Raw genomic sequence first — 15,893 nt, 5'->3', positions numbered from 1 at the left:
TTTCTTTTCTTTCTTTCTTTCTTTTCTCCATAATTTCCTAAGTAAGCATTTTGACGTGTACCTATAAAATTAAACTTTTTTTTTTTTTTTTTTTATAATTCTTCCACTTCGGGTAGAACCTTCCGGCAAGACCACTTCACAGCCGACGGCGCCCCCTTCCTTCCTCGGCGCGGGGTTTCCAGCCCGCGACCGCAGCGGCCGCCCGCGCGCCTCAGGGCCCGAACTCCTCCCGAGGACCCTAAGGGGGCGGGGCCGCCTGGCAGGGGCGGCGGCGCGCGTGCGCACTGAGGCGCGGCGTCTCGGCTGCCGTAGTCCGCCGGGGCACGCGGGGCCTCGTGGGCATGGCGGCTGCTCGGGGGCCCGTGCTGCTCGGGCTTCGGGACGCCGCAGTGCGCGGCCGCCCCACGGGGCCGGGCGCCTGGACTGCGAGCAAGCTGGGCGGCCTCCCGGTGAGGCGGGCGCCGCGGCGGGGGCGGCGGGGGCGGCGGGGCGGGGGCCGCGGGGTGAGGGCGCGGGCGAGGCCCCCGAGCCGCCCGCCCGCTGAGCGCGTCCCCTCGCCCTCAGGACGCCTTGCCCGCGGTGGCGGCGCCGAGGCCGGCGTGTGAGCGTTGCAGGCAGCCTCTTGCCCTGGTCGTGCAGGTGTACTGCCCGCTGGAGGGCTCCCCGTTCCACCGGCTCCTGCACGTGTTCGCCTGCCCCCTCCCCGGGTGCGGCGGCGGCGGCGGCGGCGGGGCGCGCAGGTAGGCGGGGCAGCCCGCGCGCTGGGGCCGCCCCATGGGCCCGGCCGGCTGGCCCCGTGGTCCGCGTCGGAGCCTTACTGTCCTTTATTTTTACCCCGAAGCTGGAAGGTGTTCCGTTCCCAGTGCCTGCAGATGCGAGAGACAGGGGCGCACGATGCTCAGGTAAACCGGTTGCAGTTAGCTTGTTAGGACTCGCTGTGATTTGACAGTGTTTTCCAGGCTGTTGTCTAACGTAGACCTTAAGCCGTGACCTTGGAGGTACGTTGGAATGGGCTTTGCACTTTCTTTTCTGAACCGTGAAGGGCTGCCTCCTTAAGATTTCGTTTATTTTAATATACACTGAAGGGGGCAGCCCTGGTGGTTCAGCGGTTTAGCACCACCTTCAGCCCAGGGCCTAATCCTGGAGACCCTGCATGGAGCCTGCTTCTCCCTCTGCCTGTGTCTCTGCCTCTCTCTCTCTCTGTGTCTCTCATGAATAAATAAAATCCTTAAAAGTATATATATACTGAAGGTCTTTAGGCACATAACTCGCTGCTGTTTCTGTTTGGGAAAAAGTGTGGATGTGTACATGTACGTGCTTGTGTGTGACAGATAAATATGGTTATAGTAAATCTAGTTCCTGTGATACGTGTGCATGTGTCTAACATTTAATTAAAGAATCAGAGTTTATTGAATTAGAAAGTTGGGCAGGTTGGTAGCTGCTGAATGAAACCCGGTCTCCCTGTGGCTGTGAATGTTGGCTTCTGTGTGCACTGAGCTCTTAACGTGTACCTGCTACCCTGCTAGCGTTACCAGGAATGAAAAGCTGAAGGCACAGGTGTGTACCTGTATTTCTCAGGGTTCCATTCATTGCAGATAATAGAAAAGCACTGATCTTTTAAAGCCCAGACAGACTTCGAATTAGGATTTTACTGACACTGAATAAGTTGGAGGGGGCCGGGTAGCCCAGGCCCGGCCCGGTAGCTCAGCGGTTTAGCGCCACCTTCAGCCCAGAGCCTGATCCTGGAGACCCCAAATCAAGTCCCATGTCAGGCTCCCTGCATTGAGCCTGTTTCTCCCTCTGTCTCTGCCTCTCTCTCTCTCTCTCATTAATAAATAAAATCTTAAAAAAAAGTTGGAGGGGTCCACTCCAGGAATGACTTTCAGAACCACACCTCAGAGTGAACTGGCCTGTCAAAGAGCTGTTACACCACCCACCGCACCTGCAGTCAGAGAGCTGACATGTGATCTGGTAAACTGGAAGCTGCCCTTTTCAGATCTTGTGGCTCCAGATCCTTGCTTGATACCCACCTATAGACTTTTGCTGTATCACAACAGAAAAATTGTTTCTCAAGTTTGTCTCCCTGGTGGACCTGATTAGCCAGCCGTTGATCATATCTGCAGCCCTAGCTGCTAAGGAGTCTGGGAAATGTAGTTCTGTCCTGCTAGCTTCTGTAATACGTGAAGCACATCTGAAAGAGTTTATTTTTTTATTTTTTTTTTAATTTTTATTTTTATTTATGATAGTCTCACACACAGAGAGAGAGAGGCAGAGACATAGGCAGAGGGAGAAGCAGGCTCCATGCACCGGGAGCCCGACGTGGGATTCGATCTTGGGTCTCCAGGGTCGCGCCCTGGGCCAAAGGCAGGCGCTAAACTGTTGCGCCACCCAGGGATACCCTGAAAGAGTTTAGAATAGATGTTTGAAGAAACCACTGTATTACATTTGCCACGCTGCCCTTGCAAAGGGAAGGGAATTTTTGTTACCTCCCACATGGTTGAGTGCACGGGGTCCAGAAAGGTGAATCAGAGTGTGCAAGAGAGGAAGGTGCTGTATGAAGGCTCCCTGGGGAAGGTGAAGGAATGAGTAGCTCCAGCCAAGGGAATAAGTGAGATCACCCAAGTGTGCTTGGACTTCATTCACTGGATGTTTTTCCAGAAACAGGAAAATGGCCTTGCAGCTGAGGATTGGTGCGAAGGTGCAGATGACTGGGGAAGTGACAGTGAGGCCGCACCACCACCACGGCTTACCTTGGATTTTGGGAATGATTCCATCGGAGCCAAAGACAGAGACTGTACTGCCCAGCTCCAGGATCTCCACCTGCAGGACACTGTCTTGGGCGCTGCTCCTCGTGTTTCTCCTGGTGAAGAGATGGCCTTGCCCTCTGTGGTGCCACAGTTCCTGCCCTACTACATCTGTGTTGTAGAGGAGGAGGATTACAGGGACTTTGTCAGTCTGGATCACGCACATAGCCTTCTGAAGGAATATCAACAGAAAGAAGGAATGGATATGGACCAGTTGCTTTCTCAAAGGTGAGAATGTGTGCTGCTGAGTCTGAGAAGGGACTTGATCAGTAGGCTGCCACAGTAGATACCCTTTGGTTTGACTCTAGTACTCGGGGAAACCTTTTCAGGCAGAACTTGTATGTCTGGGCCCTTTCTCCTTTGCTCCTCTTGGATGAGAAAGGAAAACAGACAAGGGGATCTTACCAGCCACCCTTGAGTCAGCTTGAAAACCCTTTGCTCTGTTTTTAAGTACCCTCAAGAAGATGAGCAAAGTAGTTAGTGGTGACAACTTTTACAGAAGAACATGTGTTTACTGTCTCTTTAACTTTATTTTCTGTTTTTAAAGATATAGCTCAGGTAAGTTGGAGAAATGCCATTTGTTTTTTTGTCTCTTGGCTGTGGCTCAGGAACTGGCCTGGGATGTCAGAGACATGCTCAGAACCTCAGGTGTCACCAGTGAAATGAGAGTGGTGTTGATACCTCCCTTGTCTGTCTCATCAGATGGTTTTATTTATTTTTTTATTTTTTTTAAAGATTTTATTTATTCATGACAGAGAGAGATAGAGAGGCAGAGGGAGAAGCAGGATCCATGCAGGGAGCCCAATGCAGGACCCCATCCCGGGACTCCAGGATCACGCCCTGAGCCAAAGGCAGACGTCTGCTCAACCGCTAAGCCACCCAGGCATCCCAAAGTTTATCTATTTTAAACCAAGCAAGGCAGAGGGGTGAAGGGACAGAGGGAGAGAGAGAATTGCAAGCAGACTCTGTTTCAAGCCCAATTCGAGACTTGATCCCACAAGCCTGACACCGTGACTTGTGTCGAAACCAAGGGTCAGGCATTTAAATGCACCACCCAGGCACTGCTTAAATTTATAGTTTTTAAATATCTTGTTTGCTCTTCTATTTTTTATTTTTTTTATTTTTTTTATTTTTTATTTATGATAGTCACACAGAGAGAGAGAGAGAGAGAGGCAGAGACATAGGCAGAAGGAGAAGCAGGCTCCATGCACCGGGAGCCCGACGTGGGATTCGATCCCGGGTCTCCAGGATCGGGCCCTGGGCCAAAGGCAGGCGCCAAACCGCTGCGCCACCCAGGGATCCCTTGTTTGCTCTTCTAATTGTAGTTCTCTGGATATAGACACTCAAAAGTGTTTTTCTGCTTTTTAGTCTTCCTAGTGATGGTGATGAAAAATATGAGAAGACTATAATTAAAAGTGGAGATAAGACATTTTACAAATTCATGAAGAGAATTGCCGCTTGTCAGGAGCAGATTTTGAGGTAAAGGCGTATTTTCTTTTATTGGTTTTCTTCATTATAAAAAGCATATTTTGTTCTTTTATTTTTTTTTTAAGATTTTATTTATTTATCCATGAGAGACACACAGAAGCAGAGACACAGGCAGAGGGAGAGGACTCGATCCCAGGACCCCAGGATTATAACCTGAGCTAAAGGCAGACGCTCAACCACTGAGTCACCCAGGCGTCCCAAAAGCATATTTTCTTTTATTGGTTTTCTTGACTATAAAAGCAATCCAGGGATCCCTGGGTGGCGCAGCGGTTTGGCGCCTGCCTTTGGCCCAGGGCGCGATCCTGGAGACCCGGGATCGAATCCCGCGTCGGGCTCCCGGTGCATGGAGCCTGCTTCTCCCTCTGCCTGTGTCTCTGCCTCTCTCTCTCTCTCTCTCTCTCTCTCTCTCTCACTGTGCGCCTATCATAAATAAAATAAAATAAAAATTTAAAAAAAAAATAAAAATAAAAAATAAAAGCAATCCAGTATTTGGAAAATACTGGGAAATATAATGGGAAAACCAAAACCTGTAATATTCCACAAACCCAGAGGCTAAGATTTTGATATATTATGTTCACTTATTTTTTATGCATTTGGATACATCATGTGAGTAGGATTTATGTGGGGTTTTTTTTGCTTGTGCTTTAAAGATTAATTTATTAAAGAATTTATTTATTTATTTGACAGAGAGAGTGATCAGGCACAAGCGAGGGGGAGCAGCAGAGGGAGAGGGAGAAGCAGACTCCCCACTGAGCAAGAAGCCTAACATGAGGTTCGATCCCAAGATCTGGGATCATGTCCTGAGCTGAAGGCAAACATGTAACCAACTGAACCACCCAGGCACCCCTATTTCTTTAGGGAGAGAGAGGATGAGCAGGAGGGGCTGAGGGAGAAGGAGAGAGAATCTCAGACAGACTCCATGCCGAGCACTGAGCCTAATACAAGGCTCGATCTCATGACCCTGATATCATGACCTGACCCAAAACCAAGAGGTGGAGGCTTCACAGACTGTGCCATTCCGGTGCCCCAGGAATTGTGTGCTTTTTTTTTTTTTTTTTTTAAGATTTTATTTATTCATGAGAGACACAGAGAGAGACAGAGATATAGGCAGAGAGAGAAGCAGGCTCCATGCAGGAAGCCTAATGTGGGGCTCGATCCCGGGACCCCAGGATCACGCCCTGGGCCGAAGGCAGACGCTTAACCACTGAGCCACCCATGGGTCCTGGAATTGTGTGCTTTTAAAAAATATAATGTGACAGGGGGGACGCCTGCCTGGCTCAGTCAGTAGAGCATGCAACCCTTGATCTCAAGGTTGTGAGTTTGAACCCTATCTTGTGTGTAGAGATTACTTTTTTTTTTTTTTAATAGAGATTACTTAAGATTAAAAAAAAAACAAAACAAAACTTGGATCATAAAGTGTGATTTTTTTTTTAAATAATCTCTATAGTATCTTTTCAATACATTTAGAACTTCGATTTTTTTTTTTAAAATATTTTATTTTAGTCTCTACATCCAATGTGGGGCTCAAACTCACAACCTTGAGATTAAGAATCACATGTTCCACTGACTGAGCCAGCCTGGCCCCCAATAGAACTTTTTTTTTTTTTTTTAAGATTTTATTTATTTATTCATGAGAGAAAGAGAGAGGCAGAGACAGGCAGAGGGAGAAGCAGACTCCATGTAGGGAGCCCGATGTGGGGCTCGATCCCGGGTCTCCAGGGCCAAGCCCTGGGCCAAAGGCAGGCGCTAAACCGCTGAGCCACCCAGGGATCCCCCTGACTTTTTATTTTATTTTATTTTTATTTTAATTTTTATTTTATTTTATTTTATTTTATTTTATTTTATTTTATTTTATTTTATTTATTTATTTATTTATTATTATTTATTTTTTTTATTTTTTTATTTTTTTATTTTTTTATTTATTTATTTTATTTTATTTTATTTTTTATTTTATTTTATTTTATTTATTTTATTTTATTTATTTTATTTTATTTTATTTATTTTATTTTATTTATTTTATTTTATTTTATTTTATTTTATTTTATTACTTTAGATTTTATTTCTATTTATTTATTTTATTTATTTATTTATTTTATTCATGAGAGACGTAGTGAGAGAGAGGCAGAGACACAGGCAGAGGGAGAAGCAGGCTCCATGCAGGGATCCCAACATAGAACTCGATCCCTGGACTCCAGGATCATGCCCTGGGCTGAAGGCAGGTGCTAAACTGCTGACCCACTCAGGGGTCCCTGATTTTTTTTTTTTTAATAGGCTTTATAGGACTGTAGTTCCTTGTCCATTTTTTTGATTTATGGGCATTTAATGTTTCCAAGTTTTCGTTTTGTTTTGTTAAAGATCTTATAATTTATTTGAGAGAAAGAGTGAGACGAGAGGGGGTGGAGCATACACGAGCCAGGGAGAAGGGGAGAGGGAGAGGAATCAGGCTCCCCACTGAGAAGGGAGCCTGATGTGGGGCTTGATCTCAGGACCCTGGGATCATGACCTGAGCTGAAGGCAGATGCTTAACCGACTGAGCCACCCAGGTGCCCCTCCAAGCTTTTGCTTTTATATGTTATGCTAATAAATAGTTTTGCACCTAATATCATTTTCCACGTATGCAGGTGTATCTTTAGGCTACATTCCTTGAAGTGGCAAAAAGGTAAGAGTTAAGCAAAAAGCTCTCCACAGTTGTAATTTTTATTGATAGCACCAAAATGACTTATAGGACTTCAGTTCCTACTGGCAATCCATAAGTGCTTGTGTTCCTATAGCGTGACCTGCAGCGTGAACTTCATGCTTTTTGTATTTCTGCTGATTCAAGGTGAAAAAGTGCATCTGGGTATAATTTTATTTTCCTTTTTTTTAATTTTTATTTATTTTTTTTATTTTCCTTTTTTTTATTATGAATATCTTTCTTTGTTTTTGAATCATTTCTGTATATATTTTTTGCCCATTTTTCTGTAAGTTCTTGGTCCTTTTGATTTTTAGAGACTCTTTATGCGTTAGAGTAGGCCTTTATGCAGATAAATTTTCTTGATTTTTTTTTAAAGATTTATTTATTTATTCATGATAGACATAGAGAAAGAGTGAAGCAGAGACACAGGCAGAGGGAGAAGCAGGCCCCATGCCGGGAGCTTGACGTGGGACTCGATCCCAGGATTCCAGGATCGTGCCCTGGGCCAAAGGCAGGAGTCAAACCCCTGAGCCACCCAGGGATCCCCTAATTTTCTTGATTTGTTTGATTTTGGCAAGTAAGTATTTGGGTATATCATAGGATGTTTAATTGCTCCCATTTAGTTTCACTTTTGCAATTGTAATAATACTATTATATAGTCCCTTTGTAAATATTAGAATTTTTTATGATTTCCCAATAGTTCTGGAAGTGAAATTCAGGATCAGAGGTGTGAAGGTTAAAGGTTTTCAATATGTATTGTGTGACTATAGTTTTTTCTACTTAGTACAAAATCAGACTTTGCTCTTGATTCCTGAATCCTAATTTTATTGATGAATATCCAGTTTATCTTATTTCTCCTTAATTAAGTATGGCAACTAGAGATCTCCTAGCGAAGAGAGCATTTGTGCCCTCATAAAAACATGCCCAAATTATGATCCCTTCAACAGAATTTTCAGATTAAACAAGTATCTGTAATCATACGGCATCTCAACAGTGACAGTGATTCTCAGCCTGGAGCCCAGCCCCTGGGAGGAATCTCTTCACCAGAGAGATTCATGGCCCATAGTGAGCCCTGCTAATAACGAGCTGAGTTACTCTGCTTGAGTGAAGAAGGAGCATAATCACTACACTTGGCGCAGGCCGCAAAAGTAGTGCCCAGTCTGGTTAGGAAGATAGACCACACTGTACACTATGATGGTGCCCACTGGAGCTGTAAGTATGCAGAAAACATGGAGGAGGGATCAGAGCCCCCCCCCCCCCCTTTGCCACATCAGGAAGGGCATCCTGTAGGGACGCCTGGGTGGCTCAGCAGTTGAGCATCTGCTTTTGGCTCAGGCCATGAACCTGGGAGTCCAGGATCGAGTCCCACATCAGGCTTCCTGCATGAAGCCTTCTTCTCCCTCTGCCTGTCTCTCTCTTTCTCTGTGTCCCATGAATAAATAAATAAAATCTTAAAAAAAAAAAAAAAGAAAGCATCTTCCTATAAGAGACACTTGAGCCCGAGAGTTTCCTGGAGGGACTAAAATTCTAGTATGCTCTGAGTCACAGAGGGATCACTGACAAAGGAAAAAGATACCCATGTGTGTAGTTATGAGGCAGTAGCAACTCAGTGAGCTGGGTGTCATGGTGTCTGAAGTGAGAGCATCTTGACAATCTGTCTCTTCTCTTTTGCTCCTGTAGCACCATATGTTAACATCCTTAAGGATACACACCCTTGTTGTATTTCTTTTTTTCTTTTTTTTAATTTTATTTATTTATTCATGAGAGACACAGAGAGAGGGAGGCAGAGACACAGGTAGAGGGAGAAGCAGGCTCCACGCAGGGAGCCTGATGTGGGACTCGATCCCGGGACTTCAGGATCACGCCCCTGGCTGAAGGCAGGTGCTATACCACTTAGCCACCCAGGGATCCCCCTCTATTGTATTTCTTGCCAGCCTGGGTGCTCCCCATACCTGGTACCTAATAATGGCATGGGGTTAGATGCTTAAACTATGTTTTCATTATATTTCTTATAAAGAATTTGTACTTTTTTCTGTGACCAGAAGATGCTGGGGGTTGGGGGGGAGGGGAGTGATGATCACTCTGAGATTAGAGAAGAATAATCCAGGTGAGAGATGGTAAAAGAATTTGGATCAAAGCAGAGGCTATGGGAAGGAGGGGATCAATTTGGGAGATAATTTGTATAGTGGCAGGTCTTGGTGACCACTGGCTGTGAGAGGAAAAAATTGGAAGTCAACAAAAATGGTTTTGAGAGTTCATCTTACGAAGTTGGATGACTGTTGATGCTATTCTGGAGATGGGGGTTTGAAGGCTGTTATCTGGAGTACAAGGGTCTTCATTCTGGGAGTATGCAGTGTGTCCTTGTCAGTATGATTTACATCTTGATGGTTAAAGTTTTGTTACTTAGAGTTTTTATTTTATTTCCTTTGTGCATTCCATTTTACCCATTTCATATATTGAAGACATGTTATTTTTGTAGTGAGTAACAACTGTTCATAGGACATGGAGTCTGAGGCCTTGAAAGTTGTGGGCTCTTGGGCAAGTCATTTAACTTTTCTTATCCTCGGTGGTTCATCTCCAAAATGAGGATGACGATGTCATAAGATTCCTGTGAGAATTAACTGAAGGGGTGGATGACAATACTCTGTAAAACATATATAAATACTGGCTATTGTTTGAAATCCACTATGCTGCCTTTTGGGGAAGGATCTTAGTAGTATCCAAGGGTCTGTTAGGATCTTATAGTATTGGCATATTCATGCATTCTTCGTGATCTTAGGACAAAAATCTATTAAATTAACTGATTTCATTAACCCTTTGGCATTGAGGACAGTATATAGCTCTTGTGAAATGCACAGTACTCATGTATAATAGGAACTTTACTGAGTCTTCAGTAGAACCAATACTCCTCTTCTTCTCCTCCTCCTCCTCCTCCTCCTCCTCCTTCTTTCTTCTCTTCTTCTTCTTCTTCTTCTTCTTCTTCTTCTTCTTCTTCTTCTTCTTCTTCTTCTTCTTCTTCATTTTTTGAACCAATACCTGTCAAACAAGGTGGGGATGAAAAGAACCTTGGTTTTGGCATTAGAAGATTTGGTCCTGGATGGATGACTACTTACTTACCTTTTTTTTTTTTTTTTTAATGGTTTTAGGCCCATTTTATAGGATGGTTGGCAGGATTCAATGAGGTAAAGCATGTTCGCTCACCCAACAAATACTGATTCTATCCTAGATGTCAGGCACTGTTGTAGATGCTTAGATTCAGCAGGAAATGACACAAAGTCCATGTTTGCATAGATTTTTACATTCTAGTGGGGGAGATTAAAAATAAATAGATATGAGATTTGCTGAAGTAATAAGGAAAATAAAACAGAGCTTTTTAAAGTAGGATGTCAAGAAATCCCCAGAGGAAATGACATGCCTGGCAGGTATAGGGTATAAAAGCAGTTCACTGCATAGTGAAAACGTGTAAAACCAAGTCTGGATAGAGTGGGCAGCGTGAAATCAAATGGTTTTTCTCTCATAGTACTGGACACAATGAATCTAGAAAAAACAAACATTAAAAAGAAAATCCCTTTCATAGGCCATGAAATAAGGGAAGGGATTTAATACCATAAAACCGGAAGTGTCAGCCCAGGATGTAATATCACTAAATGTCTAATTCAGTTCTGAGTGCTTTGTATTTATTAATGTAATTCATTTTTAGTTCTCCCAGAGAAAGGCGCAGAAATCTGTGGTATGGTTTAGCGCAAGTTCTAACCAGGCAGCCCTCTTTTCCCACCTCTCCAGGATATACTGATTAGTCCACAAGCTCCTGAGAACACTGAATAATAATCTTGAATCTGGGAAGAAGCGAACATGAGGAAAAATCTGTCTTCTGGTTGGGGGGATGGTGTAACCGGCTGCTGGGCACAGAACTGGGGATGGCGGATGATGGTGCAGAACTAGGGGTTGCTTCTCAGAAGCAATAGTTGCTGGGTTCCATGACGAGTTAGAATAATGATAAGAGAAGTCAAGAGTGGTTCCCCCCAGGAGTGTGAGATCTCTCCCAACATATGACATTCACACTGACTCAGAAGTACAAGCAAAGCCCAGGTGTTCTAGTAAAGACTAGTAAAGATTACATCTAGTTGGGGATCCCTGGGTGGCTCCGCGGTTTAGCGCCTGCCTTCGGCCCAGGGCGTGATCCTGGAGACCTAGGATCGAGTCCCACATCGGGTTCCCTGCATGGAGCTTGCTTCTCCCTCTGCCTGTTTCTCTGCCAATCTCTCTCTCTCTCTCTCTCTCTCTCTCGAATAAATAAAATCTTAAAAAAAAAATTACATCTAGTCTTAGAAGAACTATATTCATCCTCCCCTCCATTCCCTGTCTTTTACCACTGACAGAAAAGTAGTGGAAATGAAAAAGTCTTGGAGAAGGAGAGATGAATGAACCCCAGATGGGAGATTGACAGGAAATCCGTAAAAAATCATTTTTTACACATACCATTTTGGAGCAAATAGATGGTCTAAGCAGAGTTGCTCCCGTTAGGCATGAGTGAGCCGAGAAGTGGCATGCCACCCTTGTCATAGTATGGGCCTTAAAATTAAAGACATGAATAGTACTTATAAAGATGAATTGAGAACCGTGTCTGGAAGAAAGCATCATCTCAGGACACCTAATTCCCAGGAGATTCTTCAAGATAAGAACTTCATAAGAAAATGAATTCGATGCAACCTAGACCTCAGAGGTGAGAAAATAACTGAGATGCCAGAAGAAACTTGCATTGCTGTGTACAGCATTACAGATCTAATAAATTTGGAATATAAGGAACATAATAGACTTAGCTAAAAATCAAAGCACTGCCACAGAGAAAAGACTTGAAATAATCCAGTGAGTCCAGAAGAAAAAGACTAAGCAATCAGGAGCTGATATCTGTGGAAGGCTGATAAAAAGTCATTACTATTAGGATAATTGGTGTCCAAGATAGAGAACCTAGCAAATGGATCAAAAACAGTATTCAGAGATAAAATAGGAAATTTCCTCCAACAAATGAAATATGAACCAAATCTGCAAAGTACATTGAGTTCAAGAGTGATTGACAGCAAAGAGGCTTAGCCTGCTGGTAGTGCTTTTTTTTTTTTTTTTTTTTTTTTTAAGATTTTATTTATTCATGAGAGACACACAGAGGGGCAGAGACACAGGCAGAGGGAGAAGCAGGCTCCATGCAGGGAGCCTGATGCGTGACTTGATCCCGGGACTCTAGGATTTTGCCCTGGGCCGAAGGCAGGTGCTCAAGTGCTGAGCCAACCAGGAGTCCCCCTGGTGCTAGTTTTAAAAATAGTGTCAATTAAAACAAATTTTTTTTTTCTTTTTTTTTTTCTTTTTTGTTTTTTCAATTTAAAAAATTTTAACCATTCTAATAGGTGGTAGTAGTATTTCATTGTGGTTTTATTTTTCATTTTCCTAATAACTAATAATGTTAAGCATTTTTACATGTACTTATTTGGCATCTACATATCTTCTTTTTTTCTTTTTTTAAGATTTTATTTATTTTTTCATGAGAGATCCAGAGAGAGAGAGGCAGAGACATAGGCAGAGGGAGAAGCAGGCTCCATGCAGGGAGCCTGACGTGGGACTCGATCCCCAGTCTCCAGGATCACATCCTGGGCCGAAGGTGGCACTAAGCCGCCGAGCCACCGGGACTGCCCATGTACATCCATTCTTAAATGCCTTTGATGAGGTGCGGTTGAGATACAGTAAACAGCCCATATTAAAAATGTACACTTTAAGTTTTGATATGTGTACACCCATGAAATCATTGCCACAATCAAGGTAATGAGCATCTAGCTCACACACTTATTTGTACACACATACACACATACCTTGCCAAAAATTTTTTTTTCTTTTTTTGTGGGTTGGGGAGAGTCAGAGGGAGAGGACGAGAGATAATCTTAAGCAGGCTCCATGCCCACTGTGGAGCCTGAAGCGGAGCTCGATCTCAAAACCCTGAGATCATGACCTGAGCTGAAATCGAGTTGTATGCTTAACTGAGCCATTCAGGGACCCCGCCTCAGAAGTTTCTTTGTACTCATACGTAAATCCTCTCACCCTGTGTCTTCCCCATCCCCAGGCAACCACGGACCTTCTTGTCATTATACCTTAGTATATTTTTTACAAATTTCTATAAATGAAATCATAAAGGGTATACGTTTTGGTGGGGGGCGTCTGGTCTCTTTCACTCGGTATAATTTCAAGATTCATCCTTGTGTGTGTCAGTGGTTTATTGGTTTTTACTGCTGTGTAATATTCTGTTGTATAAATATACCACGAGTTGTTTATCCGTGCATGTGTTGATGGGTGTTTGGGTTATTATAAATAAAGCTGCTATAAACATTAGTGTATATAAATCTTTGTATGGGCATATGCTTTCATTTCTCCTGGGTAAATATCTGGGATCGAAATGGTTAGATCTTATGATATGTATGTGTTTAACTTCTTAGAAACAGCCAAACTGGTTTTCAAAGTGGCTGTACTGGTAACATTCATTTCAGTAGGGACACCTGAGTGGCTTAGCCATTGGGTGGCTGCCTTCGGCTCAGGTCGTGATCCCAGGATTCGGTATCAAGTCCCACATCAGGCTCCCTGTGAAGAGCCTGCTTCTCCCTCTACCTGTGTCTCTCTGCCTCTCTCTCTGTCTCTCACGAATAAATAAATAAGTCTTTAAACAAAAAATATTCACTCCAGTAGTGTGTAAGAGTTCTAGTTCCTCTGTGCCTTTGGCAGTACAGGATACAGTGTTTAATTTTAGTCGTTCTAGAAGATGTGGAGTAGCAATATTTCCTTGTGGTCTTAGTTTGTGTTTCTCTAATGACTAGTGATGTCGAACACCTTTTCAAGTGCTTGTTTTCCATCTATATCTGTCATCTTTCTGAGTGTGTCTGTTCAAATCTTGCCCACATTTTTATTAGGCTGTTTATCTTTTTGTTACTAAGAGAAATTATATGTTCAGGATATAAGTTCTTATTTTATTTTTAAGATTTTATTTATTAAAAAAAAAAAAGATTTTATTTATTATTTATTTTGAGAGAGAGAAAGACCATGAGTGGGGGGAGGAACAGAGAGAGACAAGTAGACTCCTTGCTGAGCAGGGAGCCCAACGCTGGACTTGATCCTATGATCATGAGATCATGGCCTGAGCCAAAATCAAGAATTGGAGGCCCAACTAACTAAAGCACTCTGGTGCCCCAAGGATATGGGTCCTTTTTGGGATCTATGCTTTTCCCATATTTTCTCCCTGTCTGTGGCTTGCCTTTTATTTATTTTATTTTGATTGTTTTTTTTTTTTTTTTAAGATTTTATTTATTTATTCATGAGAGACATGGAGATGGGCAGAGGAAGAAGCAGGCTTCCTGCAGGGAGCCCGATGCAGGACTCAATCCCAGAACCCTGGGATCACAACCTGAGCCACAGACAGATGCTCAACCACTGAGCCACCCCCAGGCGCCCCAATTTTTATTATTTTTTAAAGATTTTATTTATTAGAGAAAGAGCACATGATCATAGGATAAGAGGTAGAGGGACAGGCTGACTCCCCACTGAGCATGGAGCCTGGCATGGGGATCAATCCCAGGACCCTGAAATCCTGACCTGAGCTGAAGTTAGATGCTTAGCCAACTGAACCACCCAGGTTTCCCTGCCTTTCATTTATTAATAGGGTCTTTTGGGATCCCTGGGTGGCGCAGTGGTTTAGCGCCTGCCTTTGGCCCAGGGCTTGATCCTGGAGACCCGGGATCGAATCCCACGTCGGGCTCCCGGTGCATGGAGCCTGCTTCTCCCTCTGCCTATGTCTCTGCCTCTCTCTCTCTCTCTCTCTCTGTCTCTGTGTGTGTGTGTGTGTGACTATCATAAATAAATAAACATTTAAAAAAAAGATTTATTTATAAAAAAAAATAGGGTCTTTTGAAGAGATGTTTTACATTTTGATCAAGTCCAACTGAACAGTTTTTTTTATTTGGTAGTTCAACTTTTAATTTCCTCAGAAATTTCTATCTAACCAAAGGTAACAGAATTTGGTGCATTTGATTTCCTGTGTTTTCTTATAGGAGTTCTCAGTTTTAGTTCTTACATTTAGGTCTGTGATCCATTTTGAGTTAATTTTTCTATATAATATATGAGGGTTGAGGTTCTTTTTTTGTATGAATATCCAGTTGTGGCAACACCAGTTTCTTTTTTTTTTTTAATTTTTTTTTTTTAATTTATTTATGATAGTTACACAGAGAGAGAGACAGAGACACAGGCAGAGAGAGAAGCAGGCTCCATGCACCAGGAGCCCGATGTGGGATTCGATCCCAGGTCTCCAGGATCGCGCCCTGGGCCAAAGGCAGGCGCCAAACCGCTGCGCCACCCAGGGATCCCGCAACACCAGTTTCTATTACTGATCACTTTTGTCTTGCTTATCATTTACTGAGAGGGGAGGTGTTGGGTATCTGGGTGGCTCAGTCAGTTAAGCATCTACCTTATGATCCCAGTGTCCTGGGACAGAGCCATGCATCAGGCTCTCCGCTCAGCGAGGAGACTGCTTCTCTCTCTCCCTCAGCCCCTCCCCTCTGCTTGTGTGTGCTCATGTGTATGCATGTACTTTCTTTGTCTCTCTCAAATAAATAAAATCTTTTAAAAAGAGGGCTGTTGAGACACCTGGGTGGCTCAGTGATTGAGCGTCTACCTTCAGCTCAGGGCATGATCTCGTGATTCAGGATTGAGTCCCACATGGGGCTGCCTGCAGGGAGCCTGCTTCTCCCTCTGCCTGTGTTTCTGCCTCTTTCACTCTCTGTGTCTCTCATGAATAAATAAAAAATAATCTTTAAAAAAAAGAATTAAAAGAGTGTTAAAACCTTCAACTATGATTATAGATATGTCTTTTTCTCCTTCTTAAAGTTTGTCTCATGCATTTT

At 43.4% G+C, this 15,893-nt stretch overlaps 1 protein-coding gene across 5 annotated transcripts in view; it reads left to right on the top strand.

Moving 5' to 3' along the window:
* Positions 1-292: 292 nt before the first annotated feature.
* Positions 293-15,893, top strand: part of PDCD2L (programmed cell death 2 like) — a 30,756-nt gene continuing 15,155 nt past the window's right edge. For 4 of the 5 annotated variants that reach the window (XR_003127116.3, XR_003127117.3, XM_025425177.3 and 1 more), the window contains exons 1-5: positions 297-449; positions 565-740; positions 842-902; positions 2,659-3,032; positions 4,173-4,283. Coding sequence is in view for 3 of the 5 variants with exons in the window: in XM_025425177.3 (XP_025280962.2) it covers positions 342-449; positions 565-740; positions 842-902; positions 2,659-3,032; positions 4,173-4,283 (830 nt within the window). In the remaining 2 variants the exon portion in view is untranslated. Of the gene's footprint in view, positions 450-564; positions 741-841; positions 903-2,658; positions 3,033-4,172; positions 4,284-15,893 lie in introns of all 5 variants that reach the window. The other variant, XM_049095665.1, reaches the window with a different exon arrangement.

The sequence above is a fragment of the Canis lupus genome, chromosome 1 (genome assembly GCF_003254725.2).
Source record: "Canis lupus dingo isolate Sandy chromosome 1, ASM325472v2, whole genome shotgun sequence".
Taxonomy (NCBI): Eukaryota; Metazoa; Chordata; class Mammalia; order Carnivora; family Canidae; genus Canis; species Canis lupus.
The sequence above is the reverse complement of the archived record's forward strand: the minus strand, read 5'-3'. Positions and strand labels throughout refer to the sequence as shown.